Raw genomic sequence first — 24,434 nt, 5'->3', positions numbered from 1 at the left:
TCTGCCTGTCTTGAGTTATATTTTGTGTGGAATTATTGCTTAATATCAAGATGACGTAGTCCCACCAGGTAATAAAATTGTGTCAGGCTGAGCAAAGCTCAATTTGAAGGCGAAACGCGACGAGGAAGAAAGCAAGTAATATTGTGAGTGGCTAACGTGACATTGCTTTTTTTTACTGCATTTCTATTACTAGTCATGTTAGTAGTGGTGTGTAGCCAAGGCCTACAGCTGGCATATCGTATCATATATTATATGTGCTTTGCATTTGTATCGTCCATTGATACTTCAAATTGCAGTTAACATGTATGAATTTATAAAAGTTTCAATGCAAAATTTTAGTCAGTTTTTCAGCAACTCTCGCCTGCCTCAGTCAGTGTTCAATTACAGATCTAGTCCTAAAGGTGTAATCTAAGATTGCTCTGACGTTAGGTCTCACAATATTTCTTGTTTGGCCTCAAAGCAGTAGTCAGAGGACGGTAAAAAGCCTGATGCAGCTACCTGCCCTTGTCAAATATGTCAAGGCTATCTGTTGTGCCTGTACAGCGAGTGGCTTTGAGCACTACCAAGAAATCTCGGGGCCACACAGCCTAGGAAATAACTGATCAAAGTTGTTCTTGACTGCGAGGTCAAATTAAATGTTGAACATCTTACCTTAAGTGCATGGTCAGTGGTGCAATAATCTATTTCTGTGCTAAGCCTACTGTACACTGTTTGATGTATAATTCTTGCATTCACAGATCTTGTGGAGTAAAAATCATCCAGGATGGACCAGAACTATCAAAACTTTGACCCAGCCTTTATCCAAGGGGCTGTGTTTTACTCTAATCAGGCTCCGTCGTATGGGTACATGTACACACCGTACCAGTACCAAGGCTACAGCGGGCTTCCGCCTCAAACAGGAGAAGTGAGTGCGCCCATGACATCAGACAGCTGTATTCATCCTGTGGGAATGACAACATCGCAGCAGCCCTCTAACCAGTATGTCATGCCAGTTGGTGGAATCCCGGTTGATGGAGTATATTGTGAAGAGGTGAAAGTGTCCCCAGTGATGTATGCAAGGAATTCATCTGAACAGTATTCCCCAAGAGAAGAAGTTTCATCACTGCAGGAACATTTTAAGAAGTCATCAGGAACACAGCAGAAATACCCGAACCCACAAAGATCAAATCCTTTTCACCAAGGAAATCAGCAGAACTACAGAGGAAAGGGGAACAAACGGAAACCTAGATTAAATAGTGGTGCATCATGGGATAGGCGTAGAACCGAGATAGATGACATTACATGGAAGCAGTCACAAGAGTGTCATTCACAGACCAACCCGTCATGTGGGAGAAGGCAGTCTCGTGGTAAGGGAGGTAACTCTGGATCCCAGAACAGACAACACGACCCGAGAAGTCGATATAGCAGGGAGGGTTACAAATCAGAAACTGACGACATCTGTAACCATCAAGCCAGAGGATCTGAAGGTAGAATTAGACACAACCGTCAATTAGAGGATAGAAATGATAATAGAGTCAGAGGTAGAGATAATTATTCTCGAAACTCGTGGTCTAATTCGGCCAACACCAGAGGTGCAAGAAAGCCTAGGGGCCAGGTTGGTGTTCAGAACATCCAGGAGAACAATAACCAGAGTTATCAAAATTTGACTGATGAAGAAAAAGAGCAGCTCAGTGCAAAAGACAAAGCAAAAGACGGTGTCCAAAACAGCCAAGGCAGTCGGGATCATTTTTCTTTGGTTGACAAAGTCTCAGGGCTTATTGGATCACGGCCAAGATCCCATGGCTCCAGAAAGGATGAACTTTCTCAGGAAGATACCAAACAGTTGAGATCCATGGATGATGACAATAAACCTCATCTCCCTGCAGTTTCCAAGTCTTCAGCGATGAAGAAACGAAGCACTCCTGTTGGGAGAGTGGATGAGACACAGAGAGGTATTCATTTATGTTCATTTTATGAGTGCAGACACTTCAAGGCGTTTGTGGATGATTCTCTGTAGATGTGCAGACTTGCATGTATAAGGCTGATTTCACCCCAAAATTGTATTTTTGGAGGCAAATCAGTGCCATAAAATATTACCTATGGCAATGAAACTTTTTGAGTAGAATATCAGTCATCCTACATGTACCTTTCAAACAAATCTCAATGCATCATTGAATAGTCAAAGTGAAGTATAAATTTTGGTTGTCATTTATAAATACAGACCTGTTCATGTAAACTCCTGGTTTACCTCCTATCTACAGGTTTCACACACACTTCAAAAAGTCAGGTACGTTGCAGAGTCAAACAGTTCCCAAGTTGAGAAATGTAACTTGTTTTTTTATCCACATTTAACTTGTTTACACAGTTGAGATTATAGCTCTAGTAATGTAATGGAAGCTGATTTCTGCAAACTTGTTTCTAAACCAATAGAGGAGTTTGGAGTTCGAACTCTCCTATCGACAAAAGCAGAAAAAGTCTAACAGTATTACGTGACCTGTCAGAAATGTTAGGCAACTGTTTCTAATCACATTTATTGTAACATGGGCTTCTGAAAAAAGTTCACAAACAGTAATTTAGAGTTGACAAAGGATGGGGGAAATTAAGAAAGTGAACATTTGTGAACGAGAGAAGTTCCCGAAGGAAATAGATGTCATTGGTGCCTCTGGAACCGGGTGTGACAGGGGATCGGCAAATTAATGCCCATAAAGGTTGCCTAACATTTTTTTACAAGTCACATAATACAGTAGGAGTGTTTTTACCTTTAGGGATGAAAGGGTTCAACTGTAAACTCCCCCATTCTAACGTCTTTTCAGCTCTGATGCATGTATTTGTACCGTTTCAGAGAGCTACATTGAGCAGCTGCGGCAGGGCTCGTATGAGTGTATGGTTTGTTGTTGTAACATTCGCTGTGAGGTGGCCATCTGGAGCTGCTCCAACTGCTACCATATCTTCCATTTGTACTGCATCAAAAAATGGGCTAGAAGTCCTGCTGCATGCATAGAAGGTAAAACAGCCACGATCACTGTATGGAAGGCACCACTACCTGATCTGGAGTACTTATATCCCAGTGTGACAGCAATTTGTACATTTACTTCTGCCATTTGATAAGAAAGTTTCTCCAAAGTCAATTCCAAAGCATTGTTGTCCTTTGTGTGGAAATGTTGTCACATATTGATATATAACACACAAGATTTTGTTTGTAATGATATTGCTGCAGTACAGTGCTTAATCCATGACATTGTGTTGGATTTTGTGGACCACTTAAAACTGTAGCTGTGTAAGCAAATGTACATGTATGGGAGTGCTGGCCGTATAGCTTTCTTTCAGACTACAGAGTGTAAGTGTACCTGTTATCTTTACCTTTGTCAGGTGGGGAGGGCTGGCGATGCCCCAGCTGTCAGAATGTAACAGAGAAGGTCCCTAACCAGTATAAGTGCTTCTGTGGTAAGTTAACACTTACTTAGCATGAAATGATTTAATACCACTACATCTTTGCTGGCTGTGTAGTGCACAGATTTCTCTCAGGAGATCACTGAACCCTTGACCCAGTATGAGGTTGTATCAAGTGTCTGTTCCAGCTGGTTTGCTTTTGCTGCAGCGTAACGTGAGGTTGTTTTCTCAGGTTTTCCTCTGATGTGATTAACCTCCCAGTCACAGCTTAATTGAAATATCCTGGAGTTGAAGGTAAAACTGCCACCAAAGAGAAGTTGTTGTATCGATGTAGCTGGCCATATTCAGCTTTAACCTCTGCTAATTGTTACCAGGTAAACGTCTAGATCCAGCCTATGACAGATACGAGACTCCCCATAGCTGTGGAGAAGTGTGTGGTCGTCAGAAGAATGTGAACTGCCCTCATCCCTGTAACATGTGAGTTGTAATGTCCTGTATATATACTGTATTCTTGTTCAGTTCATGAGCAAGACGTCGGTTTAAAAGAAAAGACAATACTCGAACATATCTGAAAATACATCAATAAAATATTCCACTTAAAGTTTAAAGAGCACACCTTGCTATTTTTGTAATGTTGCATAACCATGATATCGCATTTCAAAGTAAGCAAGGGGCCTCCGTGACTCAGTTGGTTAGCGCGCTAGCGCAGCGTAATGACACAGGAGCCTCTCAACAATGCGGTCCCTGGGAGTTCAAGTCCAGCTCATGCTGGCTTCCTCTCCGGCCGTACGTGGGAAGGTCTGCTAGCAACGTGCGGATGGTCGTGGGTTTCCCCTGGGCTGTATCCGGTTTCCACCCACCATAATGCTAACCGCCAATGTATAAGTGAAATATTTTTGAGTACAGTGTAAAACACCAATCAAATAAATAAATAAATCAAAGTAAGCAAAATCACGCACATTGAAATAATTGAAAGTGCTCCATGTCATCAGTTTTAACCAATAAGTCACAACTGATTTTTGCAACTCAAGAACAAAACTATTTCCTCTGAAGTAAATGAGTATGGGGTACGAATGACCATGGCAACATTTTTTTTCTGTATTATTGTTTTTCTTCCCAGTCTGTGTTGTTAATTCTGTAACATTGTTTTCCTCTCTCAGTCTGTGTTGTTCATTCTGTAACATTGTTTTCCTCTCTCAGTCTGTGTCACCCTGGTGCCTGTGCGCCATGTGAAGCCACTGTGAATAAGACGTGTGAATGTGGAAAAACCAGGTGAGTTGTCACAATGTGGTGTGTAATCTGTAAACATACTAATAGTTCCCGTACTGTGAGTTTGTGCTGTAAGTGGGAAGGTCTGCCAACAACCTGCTCATGATCGTGGGTTTCCCCCATGGTCTCTGCCCTCTTTCCTTCCACCACAATGCTGAATGCCGTCGTATAAGTGAAATATTCTTGAGTACGGCGTAAAACACCAATCAAATAAATAATGAGTTTGTGCCAATGGTTAAACCCATGGCAATTTATTGTCTACATATGTGCATGTAGCTTTGAAGCTGTTTGTATCAGCCATCTAGAGGCCTAAATGACCAGCCTACCATTTTAATAGGAGTGCAGCATATCTGTGACTCTAAGTATTTGGGGCAGTATTTGCGTATGTCTGACATTGACTTATCGAGGTTGTGACCAAATGGCAGCCATTTTGAATGAAAACTGTATGTAATAATGTGATAGTAGCCATGTTCAGTGATAACTATATGTAATAGTAATGTATTACATATACATGTAATGGGAGTCCTGTTGACCTAGAACTGTTAGCATGTAATGGGAGTCATGTTGACCTAGAACTGTTAGTATGTAATGGGGGTCGTGCTGACCTAGAACTGTTAGTATGTAATGGGAGTCATGTTGACCTTGAACTTTTGGTATGTAATAGGATTTGTGCTGACTTTGAAGTGTTAGTGTGTAAAAGGAGACGTACTTAAAAAGGAGCTCAATCGCTTGAGAATTGGAATCTGTCTGTGCCTCTTACTACTTGGCCTGGGCCTCTGAATTAGTAAAACAGCATGTAACATGTAATGTAATGTTTCATGTAACTGGTGATGGCACGGGTCTGGTTCTCTCCTCAACAGACAGTATATTAAGTGCATCAACGCGTCCAATTTCCGGTGTAAGACAGTGTGTGGAGCAACGCTGAACTGTGGGAAGCACCAGTGTAAGGCCGTGTGTCATAAGGGAGACTGTGACAGGTGCGACGAGACGTTCCAGCAAGGTGAGGGTTCAAATCCATCACTCGCAACTTTTGTGACTATACAGGATTACTGTCATCTTTGTTTGATAAGAGAAATTTCAGAAATGTAGTTGAAAGATTCACTTTGTAGAACTACTGAAAATTGTTAAAAAGATCTCTTTCTAATGTGTAGGCAGTAAAGACAACGTATGTTTGCCTGGATGTCCCTGAAACAGGATAGTGGTGAAGTGATTCCTACACACAATTGGGCTTTATATATGTCATATCTCATGTATCTAGGTAGAGACAATTCAGCATAGGGAGCAGCAACTAGATGTGACTTTTGTTCTCTGTTTACCTGCTATGGAGAACCTTTATCCTGGCTGGTATGTACATGTACGTGTGTACAAGTAACTTCTTTCTGACCTTATCTGGTGTATTTCATTTGTAATGATTTCAGTCCTCTGGAAAGCAAATTTTTACATGAACGACTACATGTGTATAATGAATCCTATTTTCTTTGTTTCCTTCAGCATGTTTTGGGGGGGCACACCAAACGGACCATCATCTGTGGCACAGAGGAAAGCCTTTTTACCTCGTTCTCATGTGGCCAGGTGTGCCACAGGTATGTATTTGTTATGTAATGAATATTCAAATAGTGGTTGATTTCATGACTTGGCTTGCGGTTCAGTGTCAGTTTCCTCCATCATTTGGTAGCAGGGAGTGTACATATTTCAGTCCATTTTCTTTCTCAACACATTTGCTGCATCAATGCAATACTCTTGACAGTGAACGCCAAACGTGTCAGCTGTGAATCCAATCAGCACAGGCTATTTTACTATTTCTGACATCTTCAGAGATTTCACCTGCAAGTAATTAGGGAACTTTACCAACCAGCCAACAGAGAATTTCGAGGAAATAGATATTACTGTCCACATTGCTGTGACATACAATCATCACTCAGGGATTTAATCTCAAATTGTCATTTATTTCCATGAAGATGTCTATTTCTGAGCATATCAACTGCCTAGGCTTACTTTTTGGTTGCATTCATTCACGATGAAGACAGCAAGAACTGCTGCGATGAACTGGAAGGGCTTTGCCATATTGAAATGACAGAAATGTCACTTTTTACAACAACAACAAAGTATTCTGCAGCATAAGCATCTTGTGATTTGATTAAATGCAATGAAAGGCACTAAGCTTTAAATACCTGCGTGGATGATGTATTGGCTCAGCCAGTGAATTGTCTGAAGAAGTTTTAATAGACATATGATATACAGATTTCTGCATCAAGTGCTAATGTTAATGTATTCTTTGTTTCAGGTTATTGGACTGTGGACACCATCATTGTCAGAAGGAGTGTCACGACGGACCATGTCAGCCATGTCAGAGACAACCCTCGCTTCTTACACACTGTCCATGCGGCAAAACAGAGTTATCTACCTTGACTCAGGTTGTTCGCAAATCCTGCCTGGATTCAGTACCACTGTGTGAGGAAAAATGCGGCAAACCACTGGATTGTGGACCCCAAGGTAATGTCATATGAGCAGATTAAGCCTTCACCTTCAACTAGGCTTGATTACTGATGTTCGCCCTGGCTTGATAAAGTTAATTTATTGATAATAATTATGTAATGTAAAACCATGTCTGTCCTTTTTTGCCTTAGTTGCTCTTTTATCACTTAAGGTACAAAAGGTCCTGCTGTACAATGTGACCTGTCAAAAATGTTGGTCAAATTGTCTATAACATGGCATCTTAAAAAAGTTTGAAGTAGATGAATTGTGGGGGAACAAAATCAAGAAGCTGAAAGTTTGTGAACTTTTGAGGTTATTAGAGGAAAGAGGTGTCATTTGTGCCTCTAGAACACAGAGAGACAGGTGATTGGTAAATTAAGGTCAACAAAGATTGCCTAAACTTATTCAGTCACATGATACAGTTGGACTGTTGTTACCTTTAACAACAAGAGTTCGATCTTGAAACCTATTCAAAATGGCATATTCTATAGGTATATTTTTGACTTTTCTGTAAAGCAGAATGGTTGAAAAGTATACAATTTGAAATCCATCTGACATTTGTAAAACAAATTCCCATGAAAAATCCTTATTGTAATATTGTAATGCTCTGTTATGTAGACAATCCTCACATATGTGAGAGAACGTGTCACGAAGGGCCTTGTGGCCCGTGTCAGGGGTCGTCGTTACGGCGATGTCGTTGTGGACTGCTGGAGAAAGAGCTGCCATGTACTGAGGCCAGCCAATATACAGGTGAGTTCTGTAATAGCATCACATCCAGGATATAACTGCCAATGTCAGTGACATGCTTCAAAAGGATCACACCAAATTTTAAATTTTCACTGGCTCACATCTGAAAGGTGTTCACCAACTGTGACAGGTTCAATCCATCTCTGATGATCTGCCATACAAGTGCTAGATGTTTTATTCAATCTGGTTCGTTCCTCACATGGACTGCCAGCAGCCTGTCCTTGGTCATGGATTTCCTCTCTGGCCCTGCCCAATTTGCTCCGACCATAATACTTGTCGCTGGGGTATATGTGAAATATTCTTGAGTACAGCGTAAAACATCAAATAAATGAATAAATAAGTATTGGTAAACTTGGTAGTTATTTGAATGCAGCTGTCTGGGTTTTTCACAGCCAACAATCCCTTGCTGTGTGAGAAGCGATGCAACAAGAAAAGGATGTGTGGCAAACACAAGTGTAACCAGTGCTGTTGTGTGGTGAGTCTGATACTAACACTTGCTGAGGTGACAGATAAATAGAGGATGTTGGGCACTGAAGGTCGAATATCATAAATATTTTTAGCAGTAGGCCTTCACAAACTTGTACATGACGTCTTTGTGCGTGACGTAAGGAAAAGTTAAAGTGGACTGAACCTGTAATATGACATCATTCTGCTAAGAACAATTGGAACATTATAAAACAAAATGTTTGTTTGTGGCGTTATGGCATTGGGGTGTGTAATAACAAAAGTGATATCTAACTCCAGCCAGTGAGAGATCACTTTTATCAGTGAAGGAAATCCTGACATTTCACCTTTATATAAATACGAGAAAATTTACTGTCATCTGTGAGAGTTATTGAACCTGTATGTGACAACACTTGAACTCTTACTTCCTTAATACAGTGCCTCCCTCTCTACGTTTGCCCTGCATCACCACCACTGTAAAATTGTTTACAGAAACAATCTTGAACATAAAGGTCACTGGGGTCATAGTGATGAGGCAGGAATAACATTAATAAAGCTCAGTAACCTGAAAACTTGATACTTACACATTCTTTTCTTGTAAAGTATGCGGTCGCTGTGAGTTCAAGTCCAACTCATGCAATATTCCAAGGAACACCTGAAACCAATTCTTTTGTTTCCTGGATAGTTCAGTTATTAATTAGTTATTAATTCAGCCCAGTTATTCAGTCCATTTCTGTGTTTGGATATGAACCTACAGTGCATACTCCTTATAGCGCATGCGTCTGTCTCTGCGATTGGGTTACATCACTGCCACTACGAGACAGACTTGATCTTTGGGGCCTGCGAGACACATGTAGGCTTGTTTAGGCTTGTTTAGGCTCATCACATGTGTCCTTCCACGGAACTATTTAAATTGTTTTAAATAGGAATCTACCTGGACTTGGTTAGAATCATGTTGTACGTAATCTAGATAAAGAGAATGCATGTGTATGAAGTATTGTTAGAGATTGTCATTGTTTGGCGTTTTTTTAAACACATTATTTCCATAGGCTAATAATGTGCATCATTCTCAGAAATTTACACCTCATATTTTCTTGAGAAACAAAATACATTTTGTCGTTATTTTGAAAGTATTTTAACAGAAGATAAGAAGAGATTCATTATTATCGTGTTCGTATTTTCAAACATCACTTCCTGCTTCATGACCCCAGTGCTCTTGGTGGTGTTCAAGATTTGTGTACAAAATTTGCTAGTGTGGCAAGGCGAAAGGTTGAGAGTGACGCATACGCTGTAAGGAGTATGTACTTTTATGCTGTGTCAGACAAGGTACTCCCCTTACATATTTCCATATCCCATTGCTGAGCAACCATCCCAACTAATAGTATCCTCGTCTGTTTTCAGCAAGAGGAGCACATATGTGAACTGGTCTGTGGAAGGAAACTCACCTGTGGGCTTCACAAGTGTGAGCACCTGTGTCACCGTGGTAACTGCTCACCTTGTCTACAAGCCAGTGAGTTATCTCCCTTGTTTTGCGTGCCCAGAGAAACTGAGCAACCCCAGAGAGATGTCATCAGTGAATGTTGCACTTAGGCATTGTAGAAATATATATTTTGATGAAAAGAATTTATTTCTGTGAAAAAATACATCATATGTACAGTTATAAATTTAATTATGTCACATTCAAGTTACCCTAATTCTTCAACCTTTTCAACAGCACCTCTGTAACCAATACTTTGAAGCATTCTGAGAGAACTGTGAGTGTAGAGAAATAATTTGCACAGATTTACGAAGCTTGAGTCTTTAATAACACAAACCAATCATTTTTACCCTCAATTTCATAATAATTATATTATATAATTATATTATTATTTTATATAATTATTTATTATATTACCTTTCATGTATTGACAACGTGTGCTTCTACTTCATTATCCTGACTAACCACACGAGAGCAATAACTATCAAGTTTGGTCAAAATTTCAACTTCAAATATCCTTCTGTGAAAAACTTGATGTAAAATTGTTGTGTAAACAAAAATCTCATGCGTTCACCTCTAGAGATTGACTGATGTTGTTATGTGCTTGTGGAGTGTGTTCAGAGCTTTACTGTGTTATGTCTCTCCCTGTTGAGCAGGTTTTGATGAGCTGACTTGTCACTGTGGTGCAGCAGTGTTACACCCACCTGTAGCCTGTGGTACCCGTCCCCCAGAATGTGTTCAGATCTGTAGCAGAGTCCACGCCTGTCAGCATCCAGGTAAGATAATAATTGAGATTTTACATGTTGTAACAAGTCATTTGGAAGAGACACTTGAGGAAAAATGTGTTATAATTTCACACACATTTACTTTACTCTCTTTGACATACAGTTACGATTTGTGATGTTGGAACATAAAATTCCTGTAAATGCTTGATTGTGAGTTCAAATCTAGCACTAGTCAGTTTTGCTCTTCAATAAGAAAGTTTGAGAAGAGCCTTCAAATTAGTTTTAATGTATCTCCTTGAAACTTACGAAGCTGTTTGTTCAAAATTGAACACACAAAAAAAATGAAGTGGTTGTTTGTCTATAATATCTATTCTATATGAAAACACATAAATCTATTAAAGCCTTGCAGCTATTTTATAACCTTAATGTATGCTCTCAAGTAATAACCCCTTGACGTTTACATAGCCATTTTGTGTGTTAAAGTGACCCATCGTTGTCATAGCGATGAGGCCTGCCCACCCTGTGCGGTGCTGACAGAGAAGATGTGTATGGGAGGACATGAGGTAAAAGAACATTTCTCTATTGCAAATCTTCAACATTTTCAACCACTAAAGCGCTAGTTTTAGTAGATTTCATGCATACAATTATCATGAAAATGACACCAAAAATGATCCCAAGATGTAAGTGCAAATTATTTCTCCGAATCCCATAGTTATCTCAGAATGTTTCAACACGTGGGTTGCAGAGCTGTTTGAAAAGATCAGAATCCCATAGTTATCTCAGAATGTTTCAACACGTGGGTTGCAGAGCTGTTTGAAAAGATCAGAGAACTAGGGTACATTTATGTATGAATTTTGAATAAATTCATTTACCCATTAAATGTTACACAATTGTTGAAAAAATATCTTAAAATCAAATAAGCTTGGCTATCTGCATCTTCCACCAATTTAATCACCTGAAATGAAGCCTTGCAAAATTTCCAAATGTTTCTCTTCACAGGTGAGAAAGAACATTCCTTGTTTCCGTCAGGACATATCTTGTGGGTTGCCATGCCAACAAGCATTACCATGTGGACAGCACAGCTGTAAGAAAATCTGCCACAAGGTTAGACGCACAGTCAGTCATTGACCTTTCTCACAGTTAGTTATGTTCACATGGTTAGTGTACCCTAAATGGCCGAAAATTTTGCCCACAAAAGTTCGTTTGTAGAAGCAAATATATGTCACAAAATGTTATTTTTGGTGTTGAAGCGTGAAATCTTCCAGTAGAATATTATCCCATGTTCCAAGCAAACCTCAAAACACCTTTCTGAATTCAATAGAAATCTGGAGTTGGAGGGAAAGTGGGCATGGTAGTCTTGGACAAAATTCACGGTCATTTTGGGTATACATGTACCCAAAATTTGACCAAACCAAAGTTAGCACTTAGTCTTACAGGTAAATGAAATGTGCCAAACTATTTCCCAAAAAGTGGTGAAAGTGGGAGAGAAAACTGATCTGTCTTTTGCTTGATACAGCTGAAATATTATCCATATTCTACGTGTAATAAAGGACAACAAATAATATAACCGAAGTTAGAGAAGTGGATACAGACCTCAACAGCCCAAGTTTGGGCAATGATCATATTATCAGGACTTCTTACGTAACCATGGCTTGCACAATGTTAGAGAAACCGGAAACATGATTACCAGTTATTTGTCCCTCACACACTTATGGGTTAAAAAACAAAACAGGGTTCAGGAGAAATAAGCGGAAAGCTGTGTATGGGGTTACAGAAAAAAACCTGCACCTGATTGGCTCAAACGGATAACACGGCGACGCTTCTGATTGTCTCAGTTTGAGTGACATTGCTTACTTTTAACTGTGAGACCTCAGTTGTGCAGGATCATTAAAATTTCCATTGTTAGAGCTGTATTGAATTGTTGATTAAAAATATCTTAAAATTAAATAATCTGAGCTCTCTATAATGGATTCTCATGGGAGAGACCAGTAGTCTAACCAGTCAAAGAAATAAATGTAAGAGAAATATTCTTCTGCAAGCATGAAGCAAAAAATCAAAAAAACGTTCCTCGTTTTGCAGGGACCGTGCTTGGAAGAAGGAGAAGCCTGTGTACAGTTGTGTAATGTGGTGCGTCCTGAATGTGGTCACCCATGTGGAGCCCCGTGTCACAGTGGTTCCCCCTGCCCCAAAACAGCCTGTAGAGCTCAGGTGAGTCCTTTCCTCAATGTGGTCACCCATGTCAAGCACCGTGTCATAGTGGCTCCCCCTTCCCCAAAACAGCCTGTGGCCACCTTTGTGGAACCCCATGTCATAGTGGCTCCCCCTGCCCCAGTACAATCTGTAGAGCTCAGGTGAGTCCTTCCCTCAATGTGGTCACCCGTGTGGTGCCCTGTGTCATAGTGGCCACCCCTGCCGAAAAACAGCCAGCAAAGCCCAGGTGAGTCATTCCCTCAATGTGGTCACCTGTGTGGAGCCCCGTGTCATAGTAGCTCCCCCTGCCGAAAAGCAGTTTGCAAAGCTCAGATGAGTCTTTCCCTCAGTCTGGTCACCTGTGTGGAGCCCCGTGTCATAGTGGCTTCCCCTGCCCCAATACAGCCTGTAGAGCTAAGGTGAGGCCTTCCCTCAATGTGGTCACCTCTGTGGAGCCCCATGTCATAGTGGCTCCCCCTGCCGAAAAGCAGTTTGCAAAGCCCAGCTGAGTCTTTCCTTCAGTCTGGTCACCTGTGTGGAGCCCCGTGTCATAGTGGCTCCCCCTGTCCCAAAACAGCCTGTAGAGCTCAGGTGAGGCCTTCCCTCAGTGTGGTCACCCGTGTGGAGCCCCATGTCATAGTGGCTCCCCCTGCACAAAAAAAGCCCGCAAAGCCCGGATGAGTCAAGGGTAACATAATGCTAGGCACGTCGTGCAAGTAAATGAATGAGTCAGATCAGTCAAGGGTTACACTGGTACTGCCTAGGCAGAAAACAGACTGATGAGGGGAAAAGTACTGCAAATGTATTTCAGATAAACATTGATGTGATCGTACAATGATGCAGTATTGCTAATGTGGTGATAAGCTGTTATCATTCAATCATTTATCCAAATGAACATTGGAAGGTGCTATGCCTATCAGCAAGAGAGTTTACAGAAGTTCAGAGTGAGCCTGACAAGGATTTCTACTACATTAGACAAATCTGTGTAACGTCACTTGCAATTTCACTTCCACCTAAAGCTCTACCTGGACTCAAGTGTATTTTCAAGAAAAATACACATGAAAAAATGCTATAGCTGAGCAGAATCCTGTCACCAAAACTTTACAGCAAGTGAATGTGCTAATGTCTGTGCATGGATTCTGATGCCCTTGAAACGCTACTGGGGGCCTCCGTAGTGGTTAGCGTGCTATCTCTTATGATTTCAGCTCACGCTGGCTTCCTCTCCGGTCATACGTGGGAAGGTTAGCCTGTGGATGATCGTAGATTTCCACAACATAGCCCTTGCCAAACTACGCACTACCCCCTCCCTAAGCTGTACTCTGTTTCCAGCCACCATAATGCTGGTCGCTGTCATATAAGTGAACTATTCTTCATTACAGCGTTGAATTATTTATCAAATAAATAAACAAATGAAACAGCCATCTGACTTATAGGCGCAGACTGGAGGAAGTACAAGTGAATCAACAGTACCACATTGTAGAATCAACAATACCACATTGGAGAATCAACGATACCACATTGTAGAATCAACAATACCACATTGTGGAATCAACAATACCACATTGTAGAATCAACAATACCACATTGTAGAATCAACGATACCACATTGTAGAATCAACCATACCACATTGTAGAATCAACCATACCACATTGTAGAATCAACGATACCACATTGTAGAATCAATGATACCACATTGTAGAATCAACAATACCACATTGTAGAATACCACATTGTAGAATCAACAATACCACATTGTAGAATCAACAATACCACATTGTAGAATCAACCATACCACATTGTAGAATCAACGATACCGCATTGTAGAATCAACAATACCACATTATAGACTACTTGATGAACTGTTTCAGATTGTGATCAAATGTCGTTGTGAGAACAGATCTGCTCGCGTAACCTGTTCCAGCGGAGGCCTTAACAACATCACAGATTTCCAAAGGTATGTTTCATTCACTCCATGAAACGGGCATGATTACATTGTATGCGGATAATGCCCCTGAATGCCCCTGAAAGTCGTTGTCAGACACCCAGTGAAAAAATCTTCACTTTTTGTCATTTATATCCTTCCTGAATAGAGATGCATTTATTTTTTTTGAAATCCAAGATAGGTCTTATTTTTGACACTGATGACTTCGCAGGAACCTACTGTCTCTATACCTCTGTTGTTACAAGCAGTTTTTGAGGTACATCACAGCATCGCCCCCACAGTTCACAATGACACTGCCACTTTTTGGCATTGTCGGGATACTTTTAACATGGCAGCATTCGTGTTTAAATAAAACTAGCGACAGAATATTATTAATTTTGCTATAGCTGACAGACTGATTCTTATGAGAAGATAAATTATAAGATTAGTCAGATCATGTTTAATTAGTTTTTTTCTGTATTCGATACAACCACATGTTGTACCACATGTCAAAATGTGTGTATTGTGGAGATCTTTTTATAACATACATGTACAAGTAACACTGTTTAGGTGTTCTCTCATTTTGATTCCTGATTGCCAAATAGATGTTTAAATAAGGCTTCTACTTCAGTCCAAAAAAAGTAAAAAACTAAACACAGAATTACCTTTGACAAGCTTTTTGAAATAACCGACAATACCTCATGCTGCTCCTTTACACATTGTACAAGCTTTAGGAAGAAACTTTTCTTACTTAACTGGGAGCAATAGATCCAGGGTCAATCCTGGGTCGAGTTACACCTAAAACCTTAAAAGAGGAAGTGGGTTTTCCCCGGGCTCTGCCCGGTTTCCTCCCACCATAATGCTGGCCGCCGTCGTATAAGTGAGATGTTCTTGAGTACGGCGTAAAACACCAATCAAATAAATAAATAAAAGAGGAAGTTGTAACTTTATCGCTTGGCGTTCAGTATGAAGGGGATAGTGCAACGACTGGTTGACCCGAATCAGTATCACTCACTCACTCTTACCTAACCTGGTGATATTTCTCTCACAGGATGGCCACGTCCAACCTGGCCAGTTCACTGAGCAGCCTGCAGACTGGACAGAGTGTGGACATTAGTGAGCTGGCAGCGGTCAAGAAGGGAGGACAGAGGAGGTGAGTGTAATAAACAGGGACTTCTGCCATTGGCTTGAGATATGCTCAGTACTAAAGACTGCAGGTTCGGCGTCATTTATTTCATTTTCATGTCACACTTTTGGACAGCCTACAAATCTACACTGAAATCAATTGAGAAAACATGGACATTTTTTCTGGTTCAGCAGACAGTGACCACAGCCATAATTGAATATATGTACATATCAGATTATTTTCAAACTCTGGGAGCACAGCACAGGGAGATAAAGCGAGTGTTGATTGACTTTGTGTCAGTATTTTTATGATTTTAGTGCATCTGTAGGGGTGTCATTATGGCTTTTTCCTGTTTTTCAGCAGAACTTTATTATCAGGCCATCTCTGAAATATTTGAGTGATAAATAAGTGTAAGCACATGGTGCTAATGCGAGTCTTTATTACCAAACACCAAACCAATAATGTACTGCGTTGGCATATACTTGTTACATCATTATTACTTGTAACGGAAGGGCAAGATGTGATTAAAATACCCTTTTTACCTGTCCTTCTAGACTGGAATGTGATAAAGAGTGTGCGCTCATGGAGCGTAACAGGCGGGTGGCCCTTGCCCTGGAGATCCGAAACCCAGACTTGTCGTCTAAACTCGGCAACCCAGCCTACTCCCAGTTCCTCAAGGACTTCGCCAAGTGAGTACATGCTCAACGATAACAACACAACATATTGACCATTGCTGTTTTAGGGAATTATTCCTGAGAGTGGTATTCTGTCAAGCTGACAAAGCGCTGAATGAACAGGAATTTTTGGACTAATCTGATTTTCTTACATGGCTCAGAATTATCTGTTTGGTCAGCTAGATCCTTTGGACAACTGGACATCTTAACTGCCGTCAGATTGTCAGATAAACAGCAAGCCTGTTGTGGAACCTGTTATACATGACATTTTGTGAAATGATCGTCATCTACAAGCTTGAACATGAAGGCTATTCGGCTGTTATATTTATTAGCGGATTACTGATTTGTATTTCCGGTCGCAGATACTGGCCTGGCCTTTAGGTAATCACAGGTTGTAGCTTCTGCGACCCGGCCCCTGTACAACAACGTGGCTGTAGACTAAGTTACCTTGAACTATGGGTACCATAAATCACAATGTTACAATAAACTTGACCCACTGTCGCTTTGGAGTGAGGTTCTGAATAAACTTGAACTTTATTAAGGGATACAAAAATCCCTTTTGACAGGGATCAAAAATCGAAGAGATTGACACAGTTTCATTTTTGAGGCATACTTTTTATTTCTTGATAATCCCTAGAGCTGTTTTATGCATATTTTCCGTCAAGAGTCGGAAATATTCAGAAGTGAATATAATGTTATCACAAGACCCGTTTAGTGCCCTCAGTTTAGGCTCTCCCCCTCTCACATGACCAGCTCAGCGCCCCCCTATTTAGGCTCTCTCCCTCCCAACAGTGGTCATGGGATCGGCTCATTGCCCCCCCCCCCCCCCCCCCCGCCAAATTTAGGCTCTCCCCCTCCCAACAATATTCACGGGACCAGGTCAGTGCCCCCAAATTTAGGCTCTCCTCCTCCCAACAATGTTCACTGGACCAGCTCTCCCCCTCTTACAGGACCAGCTCAGTGCCCCCCAATTTGGGCTCTCCCCCTCCCAACAGTGTTCACGGGACCAGCTCTCCCCCTCTTACAGGACCAGCTCAGTGCCCCCCAATTTAGGCTCTCTCCCTCTCATGGTACCAGCTCAGTGCCCCCCAATTTAGGCTCTCCCCCTCTCAACAATGTTCACGGGACCAGCTCAGTGCCCCACAATTTAGGCTCTCCCCCTCCCAACAATGTTCACTGGACCAGCTCTACCCCTCTTACAGGACCAGCTCAGTGCCCCACAATTTAGGCTCTCCCCCCTCCCAACAATGTTCACGGGACCAGGTCAGTGCCCCCCAATTTAGGCTCTCCCCCTCCCAACAGTGTTCATGGGACCAGCTCTCCCCCTCTCACGGGAACAGCTCAGTGCCTCCCAATTTAGGCTCTCTCCCTCTCATGGGACCAGCTCAGTGCCCCACAATTTAGGCTCTCCCCCTCCCAATAATGTTCACGGGACCAGCTCTCTCCCTCTCATGGGAACAGCTCAGTGCTTCCCAATTTAGGCTCTCTCCCTCTCATGGGACCAGCTCAGTGCCCCACAATTTAGGCTCTCCCCCTCCCAACAGTGTTCACGGGACCAGCTCTCCCCCTCTCACGGGAACAGCTCAGTGCCTCCCAATTTAGGCTCTCTCCCTCTCATGGGACCAGCTCAGTGCCCCACAATTTAGGCTCTCCCCCTCCCAACAGTGTTCACGGGACCAGCTCTCCCCCTCTCACGGGAACAGCTCAGTGCCTCCCAATTTAGGCTCTCTCCCTCTCATGGGACCAGCTCAGTGCCCCACAATTTAGGCTCTCCCCCTCCCAACAAAATTGTGTTGACAGGTACATGTATCACCATTCACATAACCACTGCAGCCTTTATAGGAAAGCTGTAGTTTAAAGCCTTTTTACACCACAAGAAGAAAGCTCCTGTATGTTAGGCCACGTCATTCTCTGTATTAAGAAATATAACCAAAGTGTTTCATGTATACTTTAAAGTAACTGTTTAATGTGAGTTAACCAATTCTTTCTTTAATTATTTATTTGATTGGTGTTTTACGCTGCACTCAAGAATATTTCACTTTTACGACGGCGGCCAGCATTATAGTGGGAGGAAACTGAGCAAAGCCTGAGGAAACCCACAACCATCCGCAACCATCCGCAGGTTGTTCCCACGTACCGCCAGTGAGGAAGTCAGCACGAGCTGGATTTTGAACTCAAATAGATCACAGAGAGGAACCAGCATGAGTTTGACTTGAACTCACAGTGACCGCATTTGTCGGAGGCTCCTGGATCATTGCCCCGTGCTGGCACGCTAACCACTTTGGCCACCGAGGCCCCACCAATTATGAAGGCAACCCAGGTTAAATATCACTTGCAATGCTCAGCTCAGCCTACATGTGTTTACCAGTGTCGGCCTATGCGTTTGTTAGGCTGACTAACCATAAACAGGCGACAGGGCACGGTATGCAGTGGACTCCCATGTTGACTAGTAGAGTGCCCAGATCAGGCGTACAGAGTTATGCATATATTCACAGCTACATGTATTGGAGCGGTGGGTATGCGTACATATGTATCATTTGTGGCTTTGTAAACCCACAACCAGTCCCTGTTGTTTTCTCTTAGACAGAGCCCTCAGTTTGTGTCCAGTGTGGAGAAGAACCTGTCAGAGTTGGTCCAGTCAGCCAAACAGGTGAGGCAAGCAATATGATGACAACTACAAGTTCAAATCCAGCTGGAAACTGAGATGCCAGATGCACACAACCCTATTTATACATGAAAATGCTGAAGACTTGAAGTGGATTGAAATGATTTAAACCTTCAAGGATGGAAAGCTTTCCTCTGTGCACTTCTGGTATTTACCAATAAACATTATGTTCTTACTGTGTTATATTTACAGTATAGCTTGTTGTGATACTGAAGTACATGCATTTTGTTTTCTAGACATTGTTTTATGTGGAACAATATATGTGTATGAAACAAAATATGGAACTTGAAAGAAACAGCTTTGGGAAAGGGGAGATTTGTTAAATCAGCCTTGATAAGTAAAGATACACTGTATTACCATATGGATTTGCAATGTTGTAAATATTTGGAAAAAGATAGACTTTTATCTTCTTAATCCCAGATTGTACCTATGGCTTGCGGTGGCTTAATTGGTAATGCCTTTATTAACATGTGTATAGGGTTTTTACTCTCCTCGTCAAAATCTGACTGTGTGAATCACCCTTACCATATCTGCATTGAAACATTCAGAAGTTAAACCGGCCTTGTAGAAAGAGAAACAAATCTTGTGATTGATTCAAGTAGATCTAGTGCCAGAGGGATAATACTTTCTTGATGTTGTTCACCGGCCTTCTAGAAAGAGAAACAAATCTTGTGATTGATTCAAGTAGATCTAGTGCCAGAGGGATGATACCTTCTTGATGTTGTTCACCGGCCTTCTAGAAAGAGAAACAAATCTTGTGATTGATTCAAGTAGATCTAGTGCCAGAGGGATGATACCTTCTTGATGTTGTTCACCGGCCTTCTAGAAAGAGAAACAAATCTTGTGATTGATTCAAGTAGATCTAGTGCCAGAGGGATGATACCTCCTTGATGTAATGGGTTTCAAGTTAAATATTTCTGAATACTGTATTCCACCTGAAGCTTAGCGTTTTTCAGTTGACATATTTTTTCTTGATTCTGATTGATTTGTCCACTTCATGGGGCCACTTTTTATAAGAGTTTTTTGTAAAGCTTGATGAATATCATTGATGCCATTCTGTACCCCTGAAAATACATTTTTATATACAAATACCAAACTTTATTTGAAATATTTTAGAATGAATACACTAACACTGTAAAAAATTAACAAGCAGTCGTGTAGTTTTTGGAAACAGACAACAAATAGATAGGACATATTTCACTGTGATCTGTTCCAGTCCAAGCAGCCATTCCGTCGCCATGGCTTTCCTCCCATGAACATGACCCAGCGACGGGTCATCCATGAGCTCGCAGAGTTCTACGGCTGTGAGACAGAGAGCTACGACCAAGAGCCCAAGAAAAACGTAGTCGCTACAGCCAGTAGGTGAGAAAAATGAAAACAACATTCACCCTGTTTTCTGTTTAGGGCACACCTGTTAAAAGTTTTGTTTAACTGGCAAAATAATTCTTTTTTTTTTTTCAATGTTTAAGAATGGTATAAAAATATATATGAAAAGTATAAATAAAATCATCTAATGTCTGAGAAGTGTGGACAATCTCAGATTTGTCCTGTGGAAGATATTTACTTGACCGGAAAGCCTTGTAAAATAAGAAAATCACAAAAATGTCAAAATTGGGCCAAAATGAAAAAGCAGATTTTTCAACGATATTTTTATTTTATTTTTTTTGTTTTTTAGTGTCATTTAGCCTCTTACAATCCAACTCTGTTCTTATTTAATCATAAACACCAATCAATCAACCAAACAGCCAGCAACCTGGGCATAGTTGTGGTTTCACCCCGGGTTCTGCCCATTTTCTTCCCCACGTAATACTGGCTGCTGTAGTATAAGTGAAATATTCTTGAGTATGGCGTTAAACACCAATTAAATAAATACATAAAAACTGTATCACTTCTTGCTCTCAGAGTGAAGCATTTCCCATGATGTTTGAAATTGTTTCTTTTTCATGCGCACCTCAATCCCATAATGCATAGCGCGCATGAATGCATTTTTCACTACATCATGATGTAATGTGTTTGTTGCCAGGGATCGCTGTTGGTTGCCCTCAGTGACACTGACCAGTTTGATTCAGAGAGAGCTACAGCCCAAGGCTCCCATGCCCATCCCTCATAAACATAGCGAGACAGAGCTCAGGTGGGTGTGTCAACAGCTTTAGGGTCACCAGATGGATTTCTGGTGGGCCTCAAACATTTACCCTGAATTAGAGTAAATCTTCCTTCAGACTCAATTTCCAAGTGGAAAAATAAAATGCAGGGTTTGTGTTTAGATTTAGGTTGCTTTTTGAATTAGAGTGAAAATTTTGCATAATTGATTTCTGAATTAAACTCATTGATTTGTGAACTTAAATAAATTTTAGATAAATCTTAACTGAACAGTTGCTCTGTGGAGTTTTCATTACTGCTCATTTTTCCCTAAAAAATCTTGAAAATTGAAATTTGACTACTTGTTCTTAATTTGACTACATTAAGGATGCATAAAAGTAACATAAAATAAAAATATATTTACCTCTCGGGCTATTCGTGGGAAGGTCTGTCAGCAACTTGCGAATTGATGTAGGTTTCACCTGGGCTCGGCCTGGTTTTCTGCCACCATAATGCTTGCCACATTGATACAAGTGAAATATTTTTGAGTATGCGTAAAACACCAATCAAATAAATAAAATATATTTAGGTACTGTGTCCACAGGTGAGCCCTTCATGTAGATGTTAAAGGATGCTTGTTTTCCTAGTCAGCTGACTTTGCTCATAGATCTATAACAAAAGAAAAATGTAGGGAAGCATGATAATTCAATTTAGCCATTGTTTTTCTTGAGCAATACTGGGAGGTTCTGTGGCCCAGTGGTTTGTATACTAGTACAGCGTAATGTCCAAGCTGCCTCTCACCAATGTGGTCTATTTGAGTTCAAATCCAGCTCGTGCTGACTTCCTCACTGGCCGTATGTGGGAAGATCTGCAGCAACCTGTGGATGGTCGTGCGTTTCCCCTGGGCTCAGACCATTTTCCTTCCACCATAATGCTAGCCACCATGGTATCAGTGATATATTCCTGAGTGCTGCGTAAAACACCAATCAAATAAATAAATAAATCTTGAATGATTTTTGAAATGTAGTTTTACTTTCTGGCCTACAGGGATGCCATGCGGGAAATGCGGCTCAGCACGGATGTCTACGCAGCTCCCAAACGACCTGACCAAAACCCAGAGAGAAGCAAGCCTGTTGTGGATTATTTTGATATGACAGATTAGTATTTACTGGGTTGGTGAACGTCTCATTGAGCATATGGAAGAGATCAAAAGTCCCAACCTGTCATAAACGGGAAATGCCCAGCCCAGCCCAGCCCATCCTGGACTTGTGGATCAACAAACCATAGTTACAAGGCCATCTGTCTGTTCTTTAACGGAGGCTCTGTCTCTACTTTGCACTCTGTAATCTACTTCAGAAGAAGTGTTTGGAGATCTTTCCGTAGCTCTGTAGGGTCTGAACCGTCGTCCCTAGACACTGACTTCTTGAGAATTTTTTGTTATGAATTTTCGTAATTTTGGTGAGATATTAACATGCCCTATAGGATTCTGTTTTTCATGTTGGTTTTGTTTTGTTGTTTTTTTTTAGGATGTAGAAAGTTTTTTCACTAGCTGTCCAACACTTGATTACATACTGACGATGGTTGCAGCATGTATGCCCTTCACCTCAGAATTCCTGAATAATGAAATCATATCCTAGGAAAAGGCTGTGTTTCAAGGAAAAAAAAATACAGAAAAACACAATAAAAATTATAATAATGAAAAAGAAAGAAAAAACACATTAGGTAAAGTGTTTAGGGTTGTTTGGATTCTCTGTTTGTTTAAACTGTATAAATCAACCAATGTTTTCTTTGCAAAATAACTTTGACAACCTTGATGCAACATCACGGTACAAAATGTGTATGTAGATAGGAGATATCTACAGATTGTTTGTGGACTGTATTTTCGCTGAAAATGCATTTCATGCTGTTAAGAATGAGCGTTTTGCATATGTAACACTGGCCAATAATACACAAGGGAATCTTCCACCGAAAAGATATGGATATCTGTGTTTCACACATGGAAAAGTTGGACGGCTACTTGCCAAAGGTAAGTGGTTTACTTCAGGCACTCTGGTGACCTCCACTCATAAACCTGACAGCCTTTTACGGAGTAAAAAATCGAGTGTGGCCTTTATCAACTATGAAATAAATAAATAAATAAATGTACACGAGTGTGCTGCCCCAGGACTACTGTTCTTAAGGCTTTGCTGGTGGTAAGCTCTTGCCACAGCTCCTAAGGCCATTTAGGTCATCAAACATGAAGTTTACTGAGCTTGCCATGTGGGTAAAAATATGTGGGTCACATGGAAAACTATTCATTAGCAATGATGGTGGGGTCTTGGTGACAGTAAACGGTGAGGACAACAACAGGTAATCTTCATTCAGTATGGCGTGCAAGTCTATGAAAAACGTGCCAGGGGTCAGTAGTAAGGACCTTCTGGTTTCTCGCTCCTTGGAACGGACAGTAAAACCAATCGATCAAATCAAAGATGAACCTTTACATGTTCTCAACAACATTCACCAAACGATTTGTTTAAGGGAATTTGGAAGTATAACTGGATTATGTCTTATATTACTAGAAATAATGAAATTGAAAAGTTGTACAATTTATCTTATATATTTATTTCATATATTTATTTCTTATAAAAATTAATAATGTTCGCCGATAAAAGAAACGAACATGGTCAAACCTTGGTCACCTTGACCTATATTTCAAGGTCACTTTGGCTTTCTCAACGGGTCACGCAGTGGCTTTGGATAAAGCTAGATTACTGCAGCCACATAGCCAGTTTCTAGGTGATGAAAAGGGGAACGCATACATATCTCATGGTCAGATCTATATCTTTTCTTCTTGGTCATTGGGATCATTTATTATAGTTTTTCTTCAGGGTGGGAGATGGTTCTCTAATTATGCTGATACTGCTCATGCGTAACAGCAGTGAGGAACTAAACTAACACATGGCAGTATAGTGTTTATAGGAAGAAATAATTCAAGAGACTGTATCGGAGATATTGGGGTAAAAATGGATCAGTAACAGAACTTTTGCTAGTATTGTAGAACAGCCCAAATTCTTACCTTTATTACCAAAATATCCCCCTTGTTTCTGTGCGTGTTACTCTTTAAGTTACTTACTCGCGTGTTACTCTTTAAGTTACTTACTCGCGTGTTACTCTTTAAGTTACTTAAATTTATAATTTAGGGAAGGCAGTAGTTGATCTTGGTACATACTGAATATTTGATTTGACTAGCGAATCTATAGTTTTTGCCAAAAATCTCTGGCATAGTCTGTATA

General features: G+C 40.9%; 1 protein-coding gene across 1 annotated transcript; it reads left to right on the top strand.

Moving 5' to 3' along the window:
- The first annotated feature begins 1 nt into the window (after nt 1).
- Nucleotides 2–22,832, top strand: LOC135478319 (transcriptional repressor NF-X1-like). The gene is made up of 24 exons (XM_064758595.1): nt 2–143; nt 738–1,931; nt 2,822–2,983; nt 3,349–3,423; nt 3,744–3,846; nt 4,570–4,641; nt 5,499–5,638; nt 6,130–6,221; nt 6,628–6,743; nt 6,923–7,131; nt 7,732–7,863; nt 8,253–8,335; nt 9,706–9,814; nt 10,438–10,557; nt 10,990–11,069; nt 11,506–11,610; nt 12,586–12,714; nt 14,566–14,651; nt 15,670–15,771; nt 16,299–16,433; nt 19,002–19,068; nt 20,300–20,445; nt 21,107–21,214; nt 22,210–22,832. Exons 2-24 carry the CDS (start codon nt 764–766, stop codon nt 22,322–22,324), a joined length of 3,654 nt encoding a protein of 1,217 aa, XP_064614665.1. The 5' UTR covers nt 2–143; nt 738–763; the 3' UTR covers nt 22,325–22,832.
- Nucleotides 22,833–24,434: the final 1,602 nt, after the last annotated feature.

The sequence above is a fragment of the Liolophura sinensis genome, chromosome 11 (assembly GCF_032854445.1).
Source record: "Liolophura sinensis isolate JHLJ2023 chromosome 11, CUHK_Ljap_v2, whole genome shotgun sequence".
Lineage (NCBI taxonomy): Eukaryota > Metazoa > Mollusca > Polyplacophora > Chitonida > Chitonidae > Liolophura > Liolophura sinensis.
The sequence above is the reverse complement of the archived record's forward strand: the minus strand, read 5'-3'. Positions and strand labels throughout refer to the sequence as shown.

Coding starts and splice junctions, on each gene's coding strand:
- LOC135478319 (XM_064758595.1), top strand. CDS start 764: ATGGACCAGAACTATCAAAACTTTGACCCAGCCTTTATCCAAGGGGCT. Junction 1,932..2,821: donor AGTGGATGAGACACAGAGAG/GTATTCATTTAT, acceptor GTACCGTTTCAG/AGAGCTACATTGAGCAGCTG. Junction 3,847..4,569: donor TGCCCTCATCCCTGTAACAT/GTGAGTTGTAAT, acceptor TTCCTCTCTCAG/TCTGTGTCACCCTGGTGCCT.